The sequence below is a fragment of the Pseudorasbora parva genome, chromosome 10 (assembly GCF_024679245.1).
Source record: "Pseudorasbora parva isolate DD20220531a chromosome 10, ASM2467924v1, whole genome shotgun sequence".
Taxonomy (NCBI): Eukaryota; Metazoa; Chordata; class Actinopteri; order Cypriniformes; family Gobionidae; genus Pseudorasbora; species Pseudorasbora parva.
In genome coordinates, this window is record NC_090181.1 from 44,887,306 (window position 1) to 44,911,334 (window position 24,029).

Sequence of the window (24,029 nt, forward strand, 5' to 3'; positions counted from 1 at the left end):
CCAGACAAAACATGAAATATTTTGTGTTCATATTGTCTGCAATGAAATGCAAGTCAAAGTAATTTTAGAAATCACTTCTTTTTTATTTTATTTGCACATTCCATACTGTCCCAACTTTTTCTGATTTGGGGTTGTAGATGTACAGTTTACTGTTATTGTTGTTATAAGTAAGCACTTGGCAGAAGATCCATCTGACACTGAAGACTGGAGTAATGAAGCTGAAAATTCATGAAATGTTACATTATAAAATATCCTATATTCACATAGAAAACAGTTCTTTAAATTAGAACCATATCTAGCAATGTTAGTGTTTTACTGCATTTTTGATACAATAAATGCAGCCTTGGTGAGCAGAAGAGACCCTTTCAAAAACTTAACAATCTTATAGACTCCAAACAAGGATAATTGGAGTCAAATAGGTCAACACATTGCACTGCCATTTCTTCCAGACCTTGTGGAAGTATTATTTAGATTACATGTAGCCCATCACTGGTGAGAGTTGGAGATTAGTAAGGAATTATGTTCAAAATCCTTTAAACTATTGATTGTTGCTTCTGCAGGTTAATGTTTAGTTGTTTTTTACCTGGTTTGTTACTCTGAGGATATGGCGTTATATAGTAGCGGCTTGTCAAAGTTCCACACGATCTCTCTCATCAGGAACTAGTTCTAGTTACCAGTGTCTCGGGTTCAACACTCATACACTATTCATGGCCATATCACATCTCTCCTGACCATCTTCAAGCTTAGACCAAACCAGACTCTTTTTGAGTTACTTTTGTGTCTTCTCTGTTTCTGTCATCCAAATGTCAATAATGAGTTTGTAGGCAAGTTATTTTAAAAGCATCTCGATATTGGAATCAGTTTGTTTGTACTGCAAACTCCTAGATGTGATTCAGAAAAATCGAGAACCAGCTGCTTTGTACGGTAAGTTTACAGCATCTATTCAGACTTACCGCATGAGACTTTCGTTTGCTTTGTGTGTCATGGAAAACATTGCAATCCTAGTGGCTATAACTTAATGACAATGGCATTTCAGATTTGGCATACCTGTATATATATATATATATATATATATATATATATATATATATATATATATATATATATATATATATATATATATATATATATATATATATATATTGGTGTATTTATAAAAACATTAAACATAATGGGAAATGTATTGGGATAAAAAGTTAGATGACTTTCTGTGAAATTAAGCAGGGGAAGGGTACAGTTAAAACAGTAATATATGACTGTATCCAAAAACACCTTAACATTGCAATGGGAATATTTTCTTTACACTATACAATCATAATTTATGATTGCTGTTTAAGAAAGATATTTTTTTGGAATAGAAAGAAGATATATTAAAAACCAGTAAAGTTGATTGGTTTGTCTGCACATAATCCATTAGCTCTGTTTAGATTATATAAAGTATCCATAATTGTCAGATTGTAATGTGTAGTTGGTAATAATCTTTCTGGGTTTTTTTTTGTTTTGTTTTTTTGCTCATTTACAACATTCAGCATTTCCATTGTTAGCTCTAAAAACAGTAAATTCTTCATGTCTCTCCTAATTACTGATGGGTTAGGTTTAGGTAATCAATTTTATTGAATTACTGAATGCAAATTACTGGCTAATTTATAATAATTTCTGGCTATTGCTGTTGTTTAAGTTAATTAAAATGGAATGCGTGAGCGAATAAAGCAATACAAATTTCAAAAGATATTAATGTTAAGATGTTTATGACAGATGTTTAACTTTTATTTTCCATTTTCCATGGTGAAAACTATCATATATCCAGAGGATAAATCAAATTCATAACAATGAAGCGTAGCAAGCATCGCGCCTCTAAGGATGATGGCAAAGGTAAAGGTGAAAGCTTTTATGAACTTGTGTGAAAATGTTATCAATTATCCTGAATTCTTCCACATAATTATTTCAGTTATAATTGTAGTGGATAATAAATAGATTTTTATATTTATATAATATTTAGATAATACTATATTTAATCGATTATATTAGGTATTTTATATGTGGGACTGTAGTAAAAAATTTATAAAAGTGAAATACATACTGCTGTTCATAATGACATTTCATCATATTCGACTTGTGAAGATGAACCGGCCATTCTTGAGACCGAGGATATGAGGATGCCAGACCCGGATACCATCTCACTAGCATCAGTAACTGCTGTCACAACCAATGTCTCCAATAAGAGGTGACCAAAATATATTTACATAAATATCAAATATGATATTCTACGTCATATATATTTAAGGTATGTTCTAGCATTATTTTCTTCATCCAAAAATGCTCTAAATATTTTAGATCAAAGCCTGACATCAAGATTGAACCTAGCGCTGGAAGACCAATGGATTTCCAAGTATGTAAAACAGAAAGAGAATTAAATAAATATCATCAAACGCCAAATTAGCCACTCTTACAAATGTTGGTCACAATTGATTTTGATGGTCCCCTTTAGATATTCTATTGACTATAAGTAACGTTGCACCTCTCATAAGAAACTTATATGTCAACTAACTCTCATTAGAGCATTAGTTGAGTAGTAGTAGACGGTTAGGGTTAGTAGAATAAGTTGACATGTACTTGCAAAGTTACTTATAGTCAGTAGAATGTCTGTTGGGCAGCATCAAAGAATGTGTTAGCAGATATTAAGCAGATAGTCTACTAATACACTAATGAGAGTTAGTTGACATATAAGTTGATTATAGTAAGTAGAACAAGGGGACCATCAAAATAAAGTATTACCCAAATATCATCTCAGGTTACGAGTGCAACCATGGTTCCCCGAGAAGGGAACGAGACACTGTGTTGGAGTGACGAAACTATGGGAACAGCTCTGCATGTTTGTGAAGCGTGTGTGAAATCAGTCCAATTATGTGGCGGGACATCAGCCCGTAGTGTGTCTTCACGACCAGGAAGCTCTATAAATAACTTGGACCAAACAATGGCTACTGTAACAAGGTTCGTAGATGAGAAGGAAGGAGGCGGGAACCGGCGAACGTTCACAACTTTAATTCAAAATAAATAAACAAAACAAAAGTAAAACCTCGGGCAGCCCCTCGCGGACGACTGCCCACATAAACATAATAAAACATAAACAAAACATAACGTAAAGTCCAGGCCTGGTCCTCTCTCGTCTTCCGCTGCTTTCGCTCCTCCTTTTATGCTCCCGTCCCTTGGCCGCGAGACGAGACCGGTGTGTCACGCAGCTGGTACTCATTACCACTCTTCACCGGCCCGCTCTCGCGGCCCCCGCTGCTTGCCACACCACAGCTACGTTTCAAAAATCCATTAGTAATCGGATTGACAGCTCAATTGGACTGAAATGTCTTCAATTAAACACCTTAATTTTTTAGTTTGAACTCGATCTGAATTGAAAGGGGTGGGTTTATACCTCTTCTAATACGATCGAGAGAACATGTAAACACTTGATTGGATTAAAAACCGAAACTGAAAGGACTGCGCATATGCAGTGACATACAAAGAGCGTATGATACAGCACGTGCTGTTCTTCCTGTTGAATAAAGTGTCATATAAATGAATGTCCCGTCATTCTGAAAATCTCCTTTCACTCAGTCTGTGAAACGGAGCAGGAATACATCCCACTAGTCCTTGGTTTTGGGTGTGAGATGGGGAATTTTTACTGCGTGAAAAATATAAGCAGCATGGCACAGTGGTTCATATGCTCATTGTCTTCAAATTATGACCAGAAATAATTAGAGATATCAAGATTTCAAGTATCTTTATTGTCACTATACAAGTATAGCGAAATTTAGGGCAATCCGTTCAGAGCCATCACCTATATTTAATGCAACTAAAACATCTATATGGCATACACAATATAACACAATACACACAAAAACAACGCAGCTATGCGAATAGTCAATATAGCACAGATAAATAGTATGTCTGCTGTTTAAAACAAATACAGAACCAATGTAGGAAAATATGTATATTATGTGCAAAGAGCTGGATACTCTGTATATTTGTGCAGTGTGGGCATGTTTCCGGTTTGAAGCTTGTGATACATAAACACGCACTTGTGCTGCGTCGGAGTAGCGACACAAACCATTAATATCCCCTACACCGTACTGACTAGTGTGACTGTGCTTTTCTAGTGTGGTCTGGAGCCCATATCCAGGTCATAAAACCTCACGAATGTGTGTGGCGAGGACCAACAAGCCGCATCACACATTCCCTGCAGGGATATTCCTGACCACAAAGCTTTATAAGCCCCCAAACTCGTGTTATTGTCACAGCCACGTTCTGTTTGTTCATAGACTTTCAATGTGTTTTCATTTGTCACATGGTTCATTGTTCTGTTTCCTGATACTCATCAGTTCCCAGGGTTACCATTAATAGTCTAGTTCTGTTCAGCTGTGTTTTGTTCATTAACTTTCCATTTGATATTTAGTTCTACCCTTTCTCTCAGTCCTTGTCCGATCTCCGTTGTGTAACAATACGTGTGCCTACCTGCCTGTTCCAGTTGTTAAACTCCCTTTTGAACTTCATTCTGCTTCCGTCGTCTTCCTACCTGCACACAACCCGTGACGGAAGATCGGTCCACCCAAAATGGATGATTGGGCCAGAATTATTGTTCTGGCTCAGGAAAGCCAAGACCTGTTTTCTTTTATTCCCTGTTTTGTTTCCATTGCCATCACTAGTGCGCAGTGTTGGGAGTTACGCATTACAAAAGTAATACATTACAGTAACTTATTACTTTTTGATGTAAGGCAGTACTGTAAGGCATTACTAATGAATTTTCAGTAATATTTTACTCGGTACATCCCCCCCCCCCCCACACACACACACAAAAAATAGCGATACATTAACGAATGAAAAATGCAAGTTATTACCAGTCAATAGCGTGTGGTGTCCAGGTTAGTAAATAAAGACTAAATGACAGCTTGATATATTTGTATAGTGATTTACTTTATTCATCTCCCTTTTGCTGGTGTACATTTGTATAGTCTTTTGTGTGACATAGTCCAATGCGTGTTTAGGGCGGATTTTACAGAAGTGCCGCAGGCATGATTTCAGCCTCTGTGCTCGCGCTGGCCAGTGGAAAAGTGGCTAAAGAAGGTTTAAAGGCTCTGTCGTTTAAAAGTATAGCACAACGGCGAGGGGTGACACTCTGCTTCTGTAGCACCATGTATGGAAAGCTGGTCACCTGCTAGGGCTGTGACAGTGACTGTGGCCATCTCATTTGTGGCCTGGAATACAAATCTATCAATGCAGTTCTGTGATTGCATCTGGTCCCACCCCTTGCCTTCGGTCTATTAACAGGTCAGCCTGGTATGCTTAAAATATTGCCATGGTGTGCAGACACACACCATCCTGACCTATTGCCATAGAAGCTTTATTGTTGTTATGATGCTGAGTCAGGGGAGCGAAAGCTCATTTGTGTCTGCTCTATATTAGGCATCACCCCATACCCATGTTCTTTTAACCCCATGATGATTGAATAATTTGTGACTCGGGGGGCTGAAAATGGGCTGTGTGGAGATTGGTTAAAAAAAATAAAAAAAACAAAAAATAAAAAAACAGCAGGCCCTGACATGGAGGTTGCATTTTACTAGTAAGGAAATGTTTGTCAAATTTTCTTTTGGGATGAGTGCCAATGCTTAATTTGGACACAGTTTAAGTGACAACCTCCACCAGCTCCTCATAAGCAGGAGAGTGAGATGGAAAGTTTTCAATCTCTCCTTGATGCTGAGCACATCCACCTCCTTGGAGCTGGACAGCTGCAGCACCAGGCCTTCACTTAAGGTGAAAGAAACAGCAGAGCGTGTTTCCAATCCCAGAGAGAAGGGGCTGGATCTAGCAGGTGAGGGCAGAGAAAAGGCAGAGCCCATCTCCAACCCATCCACTAGATCCATTTGAAAAACTCACAATCTCAGCTGCCTCTGCAGAAGCAGGACCTGAACCACGAGGAGCAAGTGCCTGCATGCCCACTTTAAAGAGCGTCAGGCTGGAGCGGAACGCGTCCTAAACAGTAAACATTCAGAATGAGCACAGTCAGCCCTCAGAGCTCCAGGGAGGAACACACACTTTGAACTGTTGTGTGCTTTCCATTATAATGCTTTTGTACTTGATATGAATGTTACGGGACAAACATACAATAAATAAGACAGAACAATTAAGACAAAATGCTTGCTGAAGGCACAGAAGTTGACATTGTTTGGTTCAGGTGCTATTTATAGAGCTTTCTGGACTGATTTCACACATGCTTCATGACGCGAACACACTGATGTGTTCCCATAGCATCTCTACTCAGACGCAGCGTGAGTTCCCTCGAAAGGGAACTGAATGTCATTGTATTAGATAACAAAACATCAAAGCATGTTAAAGCCGGGGTATTTATTGTAAAGAATGAAAAGTTTGGTTTGGTTTGTAATGCTTAAACAATAGATAGTGTACAATAGAGCTGGAAAGGAAGGCAGTCAATGTTTTGCGATTTTTGCATTGGTGAAGCTTTAGTGGAACATGTAAACACAAATCTAAGATATACTCCACCCGCAGATACAGACACGTGCTTTAATAGTTTGTTTCTAATTATGATGGTTTGGGGCCATCGTATATTTAGATACAGTATTTCAGAAATGTGTTGTGCCTCACTTTCCAGGTTAGTGTCACTGTTATCGAGGCTAGACAGCTGGTGGGACTGAACATGGATCCAGTGGTGTGTGTGGAAATCGGCGATGATAAAAAATACACTTCAATGAAGGAGTCAACCAACTGCCCTTACTACAATGAGGTATAGGATTGTAATATTGTCATATGGAAAATTAATGACAAAAAGCAAAAATTGGTTTGTATGTTGTCTACTAACGCTTTGTTCTCTAAGCATTGCAAATTAAACGTTGAGAAAATGCATCCTAAACCTTATTATATACATACTTTTTTGTAGTATTTCGTTTTCGACTTCCACGTTCCTCCTGATGCCATGTTTGACAAGATCCTGAAAGTATCAGTAAGTATCATAGATTAACGGTTAGAGAATAAAGCATCTGCTACACTTTAGCATACTTTTTAAAAAGAGCACTTATTATAGTAATAATGTATTTATTTACAATATACTTAAGTGTGAAATTATTATTATTATTATTATTTTTTTTTTTTTTTTTTTGCATTAAGCTTAGTTTTAAACTTGTTTTAAATTGTTTTAGGTTATTCACTCTAAGAATCTTTTGCGAAGTGGCACACTGGTCGGAAGCTTCAAGCTTGATGTGGGCACAGTATATTCACAGCCTGGTAACTGGTTGTACATGTTTCTATATGAAGCTCTCAATTTAACTAAAGACTTCAGGTTGTCAGGATTTTTTTTCTTTCCTTTACAGAGCATCAATTTTTTCACAAATGGGCCAGTTTATGTGATCCCGAAGACATCACTGCAGGATGCAAAGGCTACGTCAAGTGTGACATCGCAGTTGTTGCAAAGGGCGACACAATCAAGACTCAGCACAAAGCAAATGAAAGCGATGAGGATGACATAGAGGGGTAAAAAACCTGTCCTATATTGTTAATGCTATTATTAGCGTTGTTTTCTAAAGCATTGCTCTTGCTGTTTCTTACACTGAACAAACTCCATTGTTCCCAAATTGTTAGGACAGTTCAGAAACCATGCCGTTGCAATCATGGCAGTGATTTTTCTTCCTTTCTGAGGAAAATGTCAAATATGACTTGTTCAGAATAGTATTTTACACAACAATAAAAATGCAGAGGTCTCCCAGATAATTCCATATAACAATATATTTAAAGCCAATATAAAGGCAGTTATATATGCAGTAACAAAAATAGCTTCTTTTATTAATTTCTCTTCTTGTTCCAGTAATCTTCTGTTGCCGGAAGATGTCCCGTCTGAGCGGCAGTGGGCAAGATTTTATGTCAAAATATACAGAGCCGAGGGGTTACCCAAAATGAACACCAGCATTATGGCAAATGTCAAAAAAGCTTTCATTGGAGAAAATAAGGACTTGGTTGATCCTTATGTCCAGGTGCTATTTGCAGGACAGAAGGTGAGCAGAATTCTTATTAATATATATGCACATTAAATGTTGTATTGTTTCCATCACAGCTGAATCACCATTTCCTACTTGTTAGTCAGTAGCAGAACTCTTGTGAAAAAGAAGTACACTTAATTGTATTGAATCTGCACTTGTAGTGTACTTCAAATCTTAAAAGTATATTTTTAAAAAACTGTTCTAGCAGATAATATGATGTTAATTAAATAAAAGGCCACTTAAGTGTATTTAAAGAGAGTACACTTTCATAACTATGCTACCTAGCATACTTAAGTTCATGATTAAAAAGTGCACTTTGTAATAATTTCAAAAGTTTTACTTCAAATAACATTTTAATTTGTTATGTTGTAATAATCTTTTGTCATGCTTTAAATAAGTACACTTGTGTTTATACTTATTCTGTAATGTGTTATTTGACATTACATTTATTTTAATGCCTCCATGGTCCAGTATTTAAGTACTAAGTAATAATAGATAACTTCATGTACTTAAAAGTTTTTAGGGATTATAGGATTGGGGTTTAGTTTAGGGTTAGTGGCATGAAATTATGCATAATGTATAGCTATATGTAACGTGTAACAAGGACACTGCCAAATAGTTACCAAAGTTAATATATTTTATATATAATAAATTACAACTTCATAATTTGTAAATTACAAATGTAGTTAAATACATGAGATACAAATTTCTATAAATAACATTCAAGTTTTAGTTAACCTAAATACTTAAAATACTTTGTAAATACTTAACAGTACATTTGACAGGTCACTTTAACCAAATTATAAAATTACATATGAACATTTACTACATATAAGTCCTACTTAAGTGGTTCCAAAATACACTCTTAAGTTCAACTAATTGCATTTAATATAAATGTACAAAATAATACATTTTCATATATTGAATATAACATGCAATTAAGTGTCTGGAAACATTACATTTAGTTTGCACTTAAATATTTACGAATTAAATGTTGCTAAAGTGTACTTTTTTCACAAAGGGAGGCATCAGTTTCATTTGTAAATTGTCCTTTAAGAGACAAACTACATTTTAAGTGTGCATACTGCATATTGGCATCCAGAAACCTAACTTTTAGAAGGAAACTTACATCTAGATGACATCAAATCTAACAGACATTATCTAAATGTTACAAAACTCAAACTGATGTTTTTATCTGTCCACAATGCAGGGAAAAACTTCCATTCAGAAGAGCAGCTATGAGCCGATCTGGAATGAGCAGGTCGTTTTCACTGAGCAGTTTCCACCATTGTGTGGGAGAATGAAACTGCAGATCCGTGATTCAGATAAAGTCAATGATGTGGCTATCGGAACGCACTTCATTGACCTGCGGAAGATTGCGAATGATGGAGACAAAGGTAACAGGGAAAAGTTAAAGTCTGCAAAATAAATCTTTCTTGTTGTTTAAAATATCTTGCTTTGGATGCGCAACCACAGATGCCATCACTACATTGCTGTTCAATACCATTATCCAATTTTTTGTAATGCAAGAAACACAGACACTACTGGATGAGAACAAAACTTGAAAAGTATTGAGCTGGATAATCATTGTCTTCTGTACGGCTGCTTTACACTGAAACAAATGGTAACCTAAAAAATATAACATCTAACTGAACTGGTTTTATTCAAGCCAAATGTTGCAGTCTCAACTAAATCAATTGTTATGAATGAAAAAAGTTAAGTAAAAAAACAGCACTTAAACACTTTTTGCAATGTAGCTGAATGAAATTAGTTTCATAAATGATATTTTGTACCATCAGACACGCTTGACTTGACGAGATGTGACGAGATGAGAATGACACCTTTACATGACTTGACTTGATGAAAATTGACTTGACGACACGAGAATGATGACTTGACTTGATGAAACTTGACTTGATGACACAAGAATGACGGCTTGACTTGACAACGCGAAAATGGCGGCTTGACTTGGCCAGACTTAACTTGACTTGACGAGACTGTCGACTTGACTTGGCCAGACTTGACTTGGCGAGATGCAACAAGACGAGACTGACGACTTGACTTGACTTGACTTGACTTGACTTGACTTGACTTGACTTGACTTGACTTGACTTGACTTGACTTGACTTGACTTGACTTGACTTGACTTGACTTGACGACACAAGAATGGCGGCTTGACTTGGCCAGACTTGACTTGACGAGATGCGACGAGATGAGACTGAACCCTTGACTTGACTTGATGAAACTTAACTTGACTTGACGACACGAGAATGACGACTTGACTTGGTGAAACTTGACTTAATGACACAATAATGACGGATTGACTTGACAACACGAAAATGGCGGCTTGACTTGGCCAGAGTTGACTTGATGAGACTGGTGGCTTGACTTGGCCAGAGTTGACTTGATGAGACTGGTGGCTTGACTTGGCCAGACTTGACCTGACGAGACTGTCGACTTGACTTGGTCAGACTTGACTTGACGAGACTGTCGACTTGACTTGGTCAGACTTGACTTGACTTGACTTGGCTTGACGAGACTGTCGACTTGACTTGGTCGGACTTGACTTGATTTGACTTGACGAGACTGTCGACTTGACTTGACTTGACGAGATTGTCGACTTGACTTGGCCAGACTTGACTTGACGAGATTGTCGACTTGACTTGGCCAGACTTGACTTGACGAGATTGTCGACTTGACTTGACTTGACGAGATTGTCGATGTGACTTGGCCAGACTCGACTTGACTCGACCAACTGTTAGAAAAATCATGGAATGTTATTGATCAAAAGGTCAAAGATACAAACAGAAATATTTATCACTTCTTCCATTTTTAGGCTTTCTTCCAACTCTGGGCCCAGCTTGGGTCAACATGTACGGTTCGACACGCAGTTACACGCTCATGGATGAGTACCAGGACCTGAATGAAGGACAAGGGGAAGGCGTTTCGTTCCGGGCTCGTCTCCTGATAAGCCTGGCGGTGGAGATACTAGACACCTCCTCTCCTGAAGTAATGACCTCCACCGAGGTACAGGTGGAGGGGATACCCAACATCTCAGATGTAAGTGATCCACTGATGAGGGGGTGGGGGTTCGACAGGCCAATTACAGTGAATAATTAATTATCTTTATTTATCTCCCTACATTATATATTTAGCAGTAATACTCATAGTAGTTCTTTGTGTGTGCAAGACAATCATCTGCACAGTCATTCTGCATGTGACTTGCTGTTAAAAATTAATCATTCGGGAATACTTCCACAACTCCAGAATTATTTATGAACACACTGGTTTTTAAGTGTTGGATAATCTTAGGAAGGCCCAGGTATGCACAAAACATTATTTAATCTATTGTTTGTTTCTTATATCTAGAATGCCACGGGGAAAATTGAGGAATTCTTTCTCTTCGGATGTTTCCTTGAGGCCACTATGATTGACAGGAAGATTGGAGACAAACCCATCAACTTTGAGGTTACAATAGGTAAAATCTATGGTAGACTAGTTAGCCTTTAAAGTTATAGGTGTGAATTTGGCAGACACTTTTTTCTGAAGCAAATTACATTCCATGGAAGGTCTACACTTGATCATCTCATGCCCATGACCTTGACATTGCTAGCGCCTTGAACTACAGGGATAGCTCTTGTAATATATTGCAGTCAGAGTATACCATTCAGAATGTTACTGAATTGAGATAGTAAACAGAATGAAGAATTAAAGAGACCGTAGAGTTAAAAAGGTATTCAATCTTTTAAAGTAAATGTAGAAGGTGTTTATACAGTTTATAGTCCAATAAAACAATCTTTATGTTTTGGTTGTTTCAAAACAAATTCACAGTTGAATTGTATGCAAAGCCTTAATTGGCACCAAAGTCTATAGATATAGAAAGATGGTTTACTCATATTATTTAAGAATGGGGAAAAACTGCAATGCACAATATGGCAGAAACTTAGTCTTGAATAAACCAAAATAGCTACAAATATGGCCGCCGAGTGAACAGACTTTCCTTGAAAGGGACTTTGTTGGCATTAACTAACAAACAAAATACATGCATTTTTGTTAATCCAGCATGCGGATGATTAAATGAAAATGTTACTAAACATCATCCAAAACCATGGGCGTAGATTACGCGGGGGACGCGGGGGACGTGTCCCCCTCACTTTTAATAAAATGTATTTTCGTCCCCCGCACTTTTACTGGGTCTCACCGATCCTAGTCGACCCGCTCCGAGCGGGATTCGAACCAGTGTTACCCTGTGCGGGGGCGGACTAGTTAACAGGGACGCTAACGACAGCCTTCTCTAAACTCGGTTGATAGCGCGCTTCTTGAGGTCAGGGGCAAGTGTATTTACATAGAAACCAATGTGAATACATCAAGATTTAAACTCAGAGACAAAAAATTATCTATGCATGACCTGTAATTTTTTCCGAATCTTAATATGAGGAGGGCGCTCTCACAGAAAGTCCAAAAGTGGATTCGTAATACCCTGTCAAGCTGGAGCTGCAGCTGAAGGAAAACAATCGTTATGAGTGATGAAACGTGACGACGACAATCAGACGATTGCGACAATATATGCTTTATGTGTGTTTTTTAAGTCATCTCAATGTAGGCTATTTATTGACAATAAAGTATCATATGAATAATGCAGCTTTTTTAATGTTTAGTATTCTGCTCACCACGGCTGCATTTATGTAATCGAAAATAGTTAAAACAGTAATATTTTGAACATTATTACAAATTAAAACCGCTTTTTTTCCCTATGTGAATATATAGTAATTTATTCCTGTGATCAAAGCTGAATTTATCATCATTCCTCCAGTCTTCAGTGCCACATGATCCTTCACTAATCATTCTCAGATGAGGATTTCATAATCAAGAAACATTTATGATTATTATCTGTGTTGAAAACATTTCCCAAAATGTTGTGGAAACCATGATAGCCTACATGTTATTTTTCAGGATTCTTTAATGAATAGAAAGTTCAATGGACAGCATTTATTTGCATTTATTAAATAAATTATCTAATTTGTAATATTAAAAATATCACTTGTGATCAATTTAATGCATGTCTGATCAATAAAAGTATTAATTTCTCTCTTTTTTAATTTTACCACAAATGTTTAGAAAATTAAGCATCACCATGAGCAGCACAACTGATAATAATCCTAAATGTGTGTTGATCATCAGATCCTCATATGGGAATGATTAGTGAAGGATCACTGAAGACTGGAGTAATGATGATAAATTCAGCTTTGATCACAGGAATAAATTACATTTTACTATATATTCACATAGAGAACAGATGAGTTACATCAGCATATATATATATATGCTGATATATATATATATATATATATATATATATATATATATATATATATATGATATAATATATATATATATATATATTACATTGCATAAAATCTATGGAGTCTTAATGCAGAAGTGTTTGTAGTATATACACCAATCATAAAATTGGCAAAAAAAATAGGAGAATAATATTATAGATATTAATTATTGATTATTGTTCACCATTCTATTTGATATCTTGCCCAATTAAAAGCAAGAGATGCGATAAATTATATTGGTCCAAAAAAAAAATAAAAATGGTAATACGACATTTCTGTCCCCCTCACTTCTGAAAAGATGGCTACGCCCCTGTCCAAAACTATCAAATGCACTAATCAAGCGTCTAGCTCCCCCACAATTAATATATAATTATTTAATTTCAAAAACACTTCTCTTTTATGCAAGTAATGAAGTGAATCTAGGAAATGTGTCACATGCCTTCCTCATTAAACTATCCTCTCAACACAAGGGAACTACGGCAGTGACCTTGATACTCCAACCAAGCCAAAAACAAAGAAGAGGAAAGGTGGCGATGGTGATGAAGAGACCGAGCTCATTCACGGCTCCAGTGAGGAAGAGGATGATGATGGAGGAGATATATCTTCAGTTTCCTCCACCCCTCCAATGAAACCAGTCATCACTGACAGGTTCAGACACTTGACACCTACTGAATCTGATGATCCAAAACGTATCTTTTTATTTATTTGTTTATTTATTTTACTTTTGCTGCAAATTCATGTGAAATATCACGTTTATTTTTCCTGCAGAAACTATTTCCACCTCCCCTACTTTGAGAGGAAGCCCTGCATCTATATCAAGAGCTGGTGGCAGGACCAAAGAAGAAGACTTTATAATGCCAACATCATGGACAACATTGCAGACAAATTGGTAATAGATCAATAAATATGGGATATATCAGTTCCTGAAATATGTATCTTTTTACGGTTGTCTGTACACACATTTTAGTTTTGAGATATGACGTTTGTGATCATTATAGGATTTTTTTATGTTTTTAGAAGAAGCCTCTTATGCTCACCAAGGCTGCATTTTTTAAAAATAAAAACTGTAATATTGTGAAAAAATGTAAAATAACTTTTTAAGAGTTCAATGTCAAAATATAGTAAAGTATAATTTATTCCTGTGATCAAAGCTGAATTTATCATCATTACTCTAGTCTTCAGTGTCACGTGATCCTTCACTAATCATTCTCATAGGAGGATTTGATGCTCACCAAACATTTATGATTATTATCAGTGTTGAAAATGTCCCCCATATTTTAAAGAATAAATTGTTATATCAAGTGATATATAAACAAGCCTTCTGTATTAACCTTTAGATTATAGGGAATAAATGTTCAGTGCATTAATGTTAAGTGAGTTTAGTGCATGTAAGAAGTGCAAGAAGTGTTATTTTATGTTTTCTTTCCACTAGTCTTAAAGAAGACATGTTATGGAAGCCCAAAATCTCAAACTTGAGGAGTGCATGAAAAAACAATGCTTTTGCCTATAGTGTCTTACCTTAAATCTAATTGTTGTTGTAGTTTATTAAAATAATCCTGTGAAAATACATGCATACATTAACACTGCAGGCTGTGCTCTGTCTCCTTTTATAGGAAGAAGGGTTAAATGATGTTCAGGAGATCATTAAAACGGAGAAAGCCTTTCCTGAGCGCAGACTCAGAGGAGTCCTGGAGGAGCTCAGCATTGGATGCAGGTTTGCAAACACGTATTTCTGCAGATCATGAGCCAGTTATGAGTCGATCTCTGGAAACAGTGCCATTTGTGCTTCATTGGTGTTCCTGTGATTTTAAAGAGGCCATATTATGCTTTTATTCAAAGTCTTGATTTAGTTTTTTGGCTCTATTTGAACAAGCTTTCATGGTTGAATGTTCAAAAAACACATTGTTTTCCCCATATTCTCCATTGTTGTGGCACCTTCTTTCTTCCCAGACTGTCAGCAACCCTCTGGGCTGTGTTTCCCAAAAGCATCATTAGTCAACTATAGTTGCACATTCTGCCATTATCAGAATAGTTCAACGAGTGGGTGTTTCCTGAAACCATAGTTCCAGCGAACATCCGCAAGCAGTTGTGTGGTTGGAACAACAGCTCTCGACCTGGGGTTTCTTATTTGCCTGATGTGTGGGCTTAATAAATCCTTATCTGGAGCAAAATAAGCAAGCTGACATTCAGTGCAATCTGTACCTTTATACAAATGTCATTTCCGTCTTTTAGTTTATCAAGAGATTTAAAGCACTGCTTTTGAAGCGTGCCCATGTGCATACATGCTCTAGTACGGATAATCTGAAAATAAAGCAAAATGAAAATAAGTCCTCAGTAGCGATAGGCATGTAAAACACTGCTTCGTGAAGCTTTGAAACCTTTGTGACTCTTTTGTTGCAAACCAGTGATTCGGAGCATGTGATTTCAGTAATCGAGGATTTGTGACATCATACATTTCAATCGTTTGGCGCTGGGGACGATTAACCAATGAACCAGTGTCTATACCTCATCTCTGATCGATTTTATACATTTGTAAAAAAAAATCTTGACACATTTGTATAATAAAAAGGAAAAGTTGGAGTTAATAGTCTCCTACTGGATTGATTAACCAAGCTGTCCATAAAAAAACTAACAATTTAATATAATAACTCACACTTTATATTTAATGGTATTAGATTATTTTTTAATTGTATTTAATATTTACACTTTCAATAAAACATTTGCAGTTGAGATAATCTGCAAATCTCCCCCAGAACAATCTGAGAGCTATAAATACACCGAGGCAAAGGAGGGAACTAAATGAACAACAGGTGAACTTAATTAGTGATTAAATGGCACACAAGAGGAAACTAGGGGTATGTTTCACCACAACGCCAACAACACATTTTCAAAGGCTGTTTTATGCATGCCAGGCCAGTAGATGGCGATGTCACTTTGTAAAGAAAGACTATGGGTCTGTAGAAATACGCCATATTTTGCAGAGCACTCGCGCCAAATGCACATCTATAATAGCTGTAATACGCATGTGGATACCATCACGGTTTTCACAGTGAAACGGTTCATGTTTGTGCTTTAAGGCCCCCAAAATGCAGTTGTCATGTAAATAAACAGCCAAAACGCATACAAAGTTTTTAGTTGAAAATGGTGTCGTGCAAACAGCCCCAAGTCAACACACAATCATAAGGGATTAGAAACAGAACAAAAACAGAATATACACGTTACACTCAGGTTCCACTGCCTGCTTGGCATCATTAACCATCGTGGTTGAACAACAAATTTGTGACAATTTGGTTTCAGGAAGCAGTCATGTTCTAGTTGGATTCTTCAACAATGCATCGTACAATGGTAGTTGCGCAGTGAGTTACGACATTGCATGGGAACATTTCCCTATTTAATTCCTGTCTCTATGAAGCCCTTCCTTTTGAAAGCACACTGTGCTCCGATTGGTCGGCTGGAGCAGTGTTTTGTGATTGGTCAGTTTGGGAAATGTCTCACCACAATTTTCAACACGTGACTAACAAACTCAACCAGGCTCCGCACCTTTATTCTGAGTATGAATTATTTAAAAGAGAAATATTGTGGCGTGTTTGTTCCCCGAAGAAAACTTAAGACTACAATGGAGGCGTTTCAGGAGTTCAGAAACACTGACACTTATATAGAGAAGAACATTACACACTAACGAAAGATGAACATGGACTTACTTAAGCATCATATGTCCTCTTTTATACGGATGCATTTGACAAGTTTAAGATTAGATCTAGGGTTAGATACATAGCTATATTAGGGGAATCACCTCCCTTATTTTTACATTTAAAATGGATTTTTCTGGAATTTTGAGCTACAAATGGCACTGTTGAACGACTGTTATATTTTCACTAGAGGAACACTATAATAATAGTGAATTTCATATCTCTTTCAGTAACTTTGTAACATTGGCAAACAATGACCAGAATCAGGCCGGGAAGACTAAACTGGACCGGGAGAGGGTGAAATTATGCATGCAGGAAATGGTAAAACACTGACTTCAGTTAAAAGCATATGTTACAAATAAATGCTATTATTAACTAATGCTGGCTTGTTTTTGTGTCTGTTGCAGGAAAACATGGGCCAGCAAGCAAAGAGCATGCGGTCACAAGTTAAGAAAAGCAACGTGAGGGACAAAATAAAACTGGCACAAAACTTCCTCCTCAAGCTCAGATTCTTGTCTGATGAGGTACTGCACAACATGTTTGGTTATATGGCCATATATAACTCAGATCACTGTAAAAAACATTCATGTCAATCCTTTTGGTTTTTCATCATAGCCACAACATAGCGTTCCAGATATTTACATATGGATGATAAGCAACAGCAAGCGCATCGCATACGCTCGCGTTCCCTCCAAAGACATCCTCTACTCACCTGTCGAGGAAGAAACCGGAAAGGACTGTGGGAAGGTCCAGACGATCTTTTTTAAGGTTTGGATGAATTCACTCTGAACATGTCTTAAAAACCACATGTCAGAATATTTATCTTGAATCATCAGGAATCATGTTTTCCTTTATGTATTATGAAAACAACTCAAGAGTCACTTCTAGGCATGTGCCGATATCAATTTTTCATGTTGTGATTAATTGCTGACGTTTTATCACGGTATACGATATTATCACAATATTGAAATAAGTTGCAAAAAAAGTATTGTCATAGCATAACAGCTTTACGAACTATTTTTGTAATAACAAAAATAACTGAATGTTTATATACAATGCACAAAATATATACAGCTCTGGAAAAAATGAAGAGACCACTTAACATGAAATGAATGTTAAGTGGTTTCTTGATTTTTTCAGAGCTGTAAAAGTACAATTTTCAAACAGATTAAAGTGCAAAAGAATTAGGCAATAAAGAACAACAGGTAACAAATTACAATAAGGTCTCATTATTTAAAGCATTCACTAAGATTGAGCAATAGCTACATTTGATACAGAAAGTATAATGTTTTTGGTAATGTTAGTTAAGAAATACTGATCATTGTTAGTTTTATCTTAGGTCCATTAAAAAAGTTATTTTTATTTTTATTTTAATGTTATTAAACGGTAACTAAGAAATTAACATTACTTAGAAGAATTAATTCTTTATAAGTGTTTTTCATTGTCAGTTTGGTAAGAATTAAATAACTTGAAGTCGTATGTCTCAAAGTTTTACTGATCAAAAAAATTCTAATCATTAGGGCATGTTGTAGTCCAGATTAATACATAAAAATGTTTAATTTTTAAAAAATAATAGCCTATTAAGTCTTTAAGTATTAAGTATTTGGTGCTGTGATGAACAACATTGAGATTACAAAAAACGAATGGCTGTTTTAAAAACTACACTAGTGCGGTTTTGTTTTGTTTGTGGGGTTTCCGGGGTAATCGCTGCATTCTGCTGTTCATCAGCGCCCTCTGCTGTCACTGAGCGGCACTTCAGCAGCGCGTCTCCTTCACTCGTTCGTGTGCTTCTCATTTACATCATTTACGAATCAGCGCTTGACTGCGTTACAACGCCTATCGGGGGATCTAATAAGGAGTAGGATCTGCACTGTTATTCTTAAACAGCCAATACAATTAAAATGAGATAAAGCTTGTAAAAACTTGTGATGTTCCTGTCCATGTGAGCAGCTTCCGCTCAATGGGATTAAATTCCCGCCAAATGTATTGCAGTCATGGATCAAAAAATAATAAACGTGATTTCAAAATGTAAAAACACATGAATCTGTAAACACATGTACAAAAAATATGCAAAACAATCAGAATAGCAAATATAGTGGTCAAGGATTCAATTATTATAAGTGTAAAACAAAAAATTAAAAGCGGATTTTAAAAAAGAACAAACATGAATCAAAACTTTAAACACATTCAAGATGACATTGCACAAAACTTAAACTTAATGTGTTCCTAAAAATTACATTTTCCTTGGAAAAGGCTAGAATTCATGTTTTTGGAACGAATATGGGAATAAGTGTAAAGTAGTTTTGTGTTTGATTTCTCTTATAATGTATCAAGATAAAGAAAAAAATTAAGCTTTACAAGGTAAATGTGTTAATTCACAAAACAAAATCAATTCACATGTCAAATCCTTTGAGCAACACTCTTGTGGAAACGGCGAAGAACTACAAATGGCTCAGACCGGCATTATGCAGGTCCTTCTCAAAAAAAATGCATATTGTGATAAAGTTCATTATTTTCCATAATGTAATGATAAAAATTAAACTTTCATATATTTTAGATTCATTGCACACCAACTGTAATATTTCAGGTCTTTTATTGTTTTAATACTGATGATTTTGGCACACAGCTCATGAAAACCCAAAATTCCTGTCTCAAAAAATTAGCACATTTCATCCGACCAATAAAAGAAAAGTGCTTTGAATTCAAAAAAAGTCAACCTTCAAATAATTATGTTCAGTTCTGCACTCAATACTGGGTGGGGAATCCTTTTGCAGAAATGACTGCTTCAGTGCGGCGTGGCATGGAGGCGATCAGCCTGTGGCACTGCTGAGGTGTTCTGGAGGCCCAGGATGCTTCGATAGCGGCCTTAAGCTCATCCAGAGTGTTGGGTCTCGCGTCTCTTAACTTTCTTTTCCCAATATCCCACAGATTCTCTATGGGGTTCAGCTCAGGAGAGTTGGCAGGCCAAATGAGCACAGTAATACCATGGTCAGTAAACCATTTACCAGTGGTTTTGGCACTGTGAGCAGGTGCCAGGTCGTGCTAAAAAACCAAATCTTCATCTCCATAAAGCTTTTCAGCAGATGGAAGCATGAAGTGCTCCAAAATCTCCTGATAGCGAGCTGCATTGACCCTGCCTTTGATAAAACACAGTGGACCAACACCAGCAGCTGACATGGCACCCCAGACCATCACTGACTGTGGGGACTTGACACTGGACTTCAGGCATTTTGGCATTTCCTTCTCCCCATTCTTCCTCCAGACTCTGGCACCTTGATTTCCGAATGACATGCAAAATTTGCTTTCATCCGAAAAAAGTACTTTGGACCACTGAGCAACAGTCCAGTGCTGCTTCTCTGTAGCCCAAAAGTGTCTTGACCTGGGGAATGCGGCACCTGTAGCCCATTTCCTGCTCACGCCTGTGCACGGTGGCTCTGGATGTTTCTACTCCAGACTCAGTCCACTGCTTCCGCAGGTCCCTCAAGGTCTGGAATCGGTCCTTCTCCACAATCTTCCTCAGGGTCCGGTCACCTCTTCTCGTTGTGCAGCGTTTTTTGCCATACTTTTTCCTTCCCACAGACTTCCCACTGAGGTGCCTTGATACAGCACTCTGGGAACAGCCTATTCGTTCAGAAATGTCTTTCTGTGTCTTCCCCTCTCGCTTGAGGGTGTCAATGATGGCCTTCTGGACAGCAGTCAGGTCGGCAGTCTTACCCATGATTGCGGTTTTGAGTAATGAACCAGGCTGGGAGTTTTTAAAAGCCTCAGGAATCTTTTGCAGGTGTTTAGAGTTAATTAGTTGATTCAGATGATTAGGTTAATAGCTCGTTTAGAGAACCTTTTCATGATATGCTAATTTTTTGAGATAGGAATTTTGGGTTTTCATGAGCTGTATGCCAAAATTATCAGTATTAAAACAATAAAAGACCTGAAATATTTCAGTTTGTGTGCAATGAATCTAAAATATATGAAAGTTTAATTTGTATCATTACATGGAAAATAATGAACTTCATCACAATATGCAAATTTTTTGAGAAGGACCTGTATATTGCATATAATTTTACAATTCTGACCTTTTGTTCCTCAGAATAGTAAGATAAACTTGCAATTACCCTTTTTTTTATTTGGTGGCGGAAACAAGCTTCTATACAATGCCACATAAAACAAGGGAAAAAGGAAAAAAATCCTTTAAAAAGGATTTTTTTTATAATATAAGCCTTTAATTGGCTTGCTCTGAACTTAAAATAATTAATTGGTTAGAGTAGGGAAAACTTAAATTAAACATATTAGTTTAGTCTAATTTATTTTTATGAGTATTTAGAACTTTTTAAGTAGATCTGAATTGTTTAATTGTTCTGAAATTTATGAACTTGTTTCTTTTAATTTAGACAAGAAACTTAAATTTAACTGAATCTGGGCTGGAATTTCCGAGCATGCTTTGCCATGACACTCAAAAAGGAAAATAAATGCTCAAATTAAGTGCGATGTTTAATGTTTTGCTATGCTAGTTTAGAAGAGTTTCTGTTATGTGTTTTTTTGGGGGGTTTCCATTATGTGACGAGTGGAGCATGAGCTTAGTTTGAGGACAGATGTTAAATGTTCGATATGCCGTTCTCATTCAGCAAGTGCTATGCACTGCTAATGCTATCAAGCTATTGTGTTAAAATTAGCAAGTTAGCATTTAATGAATTAGCTAGTTAAAGCTAGCCAAGCTTTCACAACTAAAAATATTTAAATTGAGATTACACAATCATTTTAATTAAAATGTATGAATTTGCCTTCTCAAATATGTATAGTTAAGAGTAATTCAAATTTATGCGTACAATATAAATCTGGCAGTTCTGCTCACTTAATGTTTTTGATGTAAATAATTACCTCCATTTTGTTTTGTTTTTTGCCAATTTATTTGAGTTTACGTTGAATACTAAATTACTTTCACTCTGCTCATCCTATCCTTCTAGCTTCCTGGTAAGAAAAGTTTTGGACCTGCAGGCTGGACGGTTCAGGCTAAAACTGAGCTGTACCTGTGGCTCGGCCTGAGCAGACAGCGCAAAGATTACTTGAGCGGTCTGCCGAATGGCTTTGAGGAGAACAAGGCCATTAAAGGGCCTGGCGTTCAGTCCTCGCCCCCCATCAGCCTGATGTACACCAGTAAGATATAGATGCATTTACAGGAATGGCTTCAGACTGTCTATTTTATAGTTGGTGAAAAGTCTTTCATTTCATACCAACAGTGAAGCAGATCTTCCAGCTGAGGGTTCACATGTATCAGGCTCGAAGTCTGTTTGCGGCAGACAGCACAGGCCTTTCAGACCCGTTCGCCAGGGTTTTCTTTTCTACTCACAGTCAAGTCACAGAGGTGAGATCAAAGTTGTTTGGTGAGAATTCACTTCTCCATATTTTCATTCATTCATTCATTCATTCATTCATTCATTCATTCATTCACTCATAAATAAATAAAAAATATTCACAAAAAAAACTTTTAGAGAAGACCATAGAAATGTAAATACAGTACATGAAAAGTATGAATATTTTATTCTTATTATATAATTAATATGATCAAAAAAAATTGATTTAATTGTATATGCATATTCATTTATTTTTATTATGAATAAATCAAGTGTTCTTCCAGCATAGGCCAGTCTTATATAGTTTGTTCAGTTGAGTACTTACAGTATCCCAAACGTTTCCAACTTTTTGTAAATTGTGAGAAAATTGCTATTTTAACTATGGACCGGGACGTGTCAGCATAGCGTTTGAGGAAGTCGCCTGTCAATTGCGTCATATCTGCGGTACCCTATATTAATATACTACAATGCCTTGCGAAAATATCCGGCCCCCTTGAACTTTGCAACCTTTTGCCACATATCAGGCTTCAAAAATAATGATATGAAACTGTAATTTGAAAAGTAAAGTAAAGTAAAGTGGGACACAATCATGAAGTGGAACGAAATTTATTGGATAATTCAAACTTTTTTAACAAATCAAAAACTGAAAAGTTGGGCGTGCTTACTTTCAGTGCAGCAAACTCTCTCCAGAAGTTCAGTGAGGATCTCTGAATGATCCAATGTTGACCTAAATGACTAATGATGATAAATAGAATCCACCTGTGTGTAATCAAGTCTCCGTCTAAATACCGACTCGGTGGCCCGCCGGGCGGGGGCATTACCCCTTCTAGGGCCGACTTTACCCTCGACTCGACCTCCCATACGAGTGTGGAGACCACCAGTCTGTCAGGTAAAATACACTCGGGAGTAGACGGGCGTTTGGAGCGGTCAAAAACGCGCGACAAGGCATCGGGTTTGATGTTCTTGGAACCCGGGCGGTACGATAGAGAAAAATTGAAATGTCCGAAAAAAAGGACCCACCGAGCCTGCCTAGAGTTGAGTCTTTTAACAGATCTGATGTACTCAAGATACTTATGATCGGTCCATACGATGAAAGGTACCCCTGACCCCTCTAACCAATGACACCATTCTTCCAATGCAAGTTTAACCCCCGTCTCTGACGCGTCAACCTCCACCACGAACTGTCTAGATGGATCAGGGGTCACCAGAATGGGAGCCGAACCGAAGCGGCTCTTGAGTTTGGAAAATGCAGCCTCGGCTGCACCAGACCACCTGAAGACAGTTCTGGAGGAGGTTAACGCTGTTAGAGGCCCGGCTAGTTGGCTGAAGTTGCGAATAAAACGCCGATAGAAATTGGCGAATCCCAGAAACCTCTGTAGGGCCTTACGGGAATCTGGACTTGGCCAATCTATCACAGCCTTAACTTTGTCAGGATCCATGCGCATTCCCTCGGATGAGTCGATATAACCCAGGAAAGAAACAGACTGTGCATGAAACACGCATTTCTCTGCCTTGACAAAAAGCCCATTCTCTAGCAACCTCTGACGCACTAGTCTGACGTGTCGGACATGCTCCTGGAGAGACGAAGAAAAAATCAATATGTCATCCAGGTAGACA

The 24,029-nt window shown here is 37.1% G+C and overlaps 1 protein-coding gene across 1 annotated transcript in view; it reads left to right on the forward strand.

Annotated features, from left to right (window-relative positions):
* The first annotated feature begins 1,829 nt into the window (after positions 1-1,829).
* The window catches only part of LOC137091621 (otoferlin), a 49,988-nt gene continuing 27,788 nt past the window's right edge, over positions 1,830-24,029 (forward strand). Inside the window, exons 1-19 of the mRNA XM_067456237.1 lie at positions 1,830-1,878; positions 2,122-2,224; positions 2,335-2,389; positions 6,656-6,787; positions 6,941-7,003; positions 7,200-7,284; positions 7,371-7,530; positions 7,862-8,048; positions 9,244-9,430; positions 10,870-11,093; positions 11,403-11,511; positions 13,846-14,023; positions 14,144-14,264; positions 14,989-15,089; positions 17,295-17,385; positions 17,472-17,588; positions 17,680-17,832; positions 22,026-22,215; positions 22,299-22,423. Coding sequence (XP_067312338.1) covers positions 1,830-1,878; positions 2,122-2,224; positions 2,335-2,389; positions 6,656-6,787; positions 6,941-7,003; positions 7,200-7,284; positions 7,371-7,530; positions 7,862-8,048; positions 9,244-9,430; positions 10,870-11,093; positions 11,403-11,511; positions 13,846-14,023; positions 14,144-14,264; positions 14,989-15,089; positions 17,295-17,385; positions 17,472-17,588; positions 17,680-17,832; positions 22,026-22,215; positions 22,299-22,423 — 2,430 coding nt within the window. The remainder of the gene's footprint in view (positions 1,879-2,121; positions 2,225-2,334; positions 2,390-6,655; positions 6,788-6,940; positions 7,004-7,199; positions 7,285-7,370; positions 7,531-7,861; positions 8,049-9,243; positions 9,431-10,869; positions 11,094-11,402; positions 11,512-13,845; positions 14,024-14,143; positions 14,265-14,988; positions 15,090-17,294; positions 17,386-17,471; positions 17,589-17,679; positions 17,833-22,025; positions 22,216-22,298; positions 22,424-24,029) is intronic.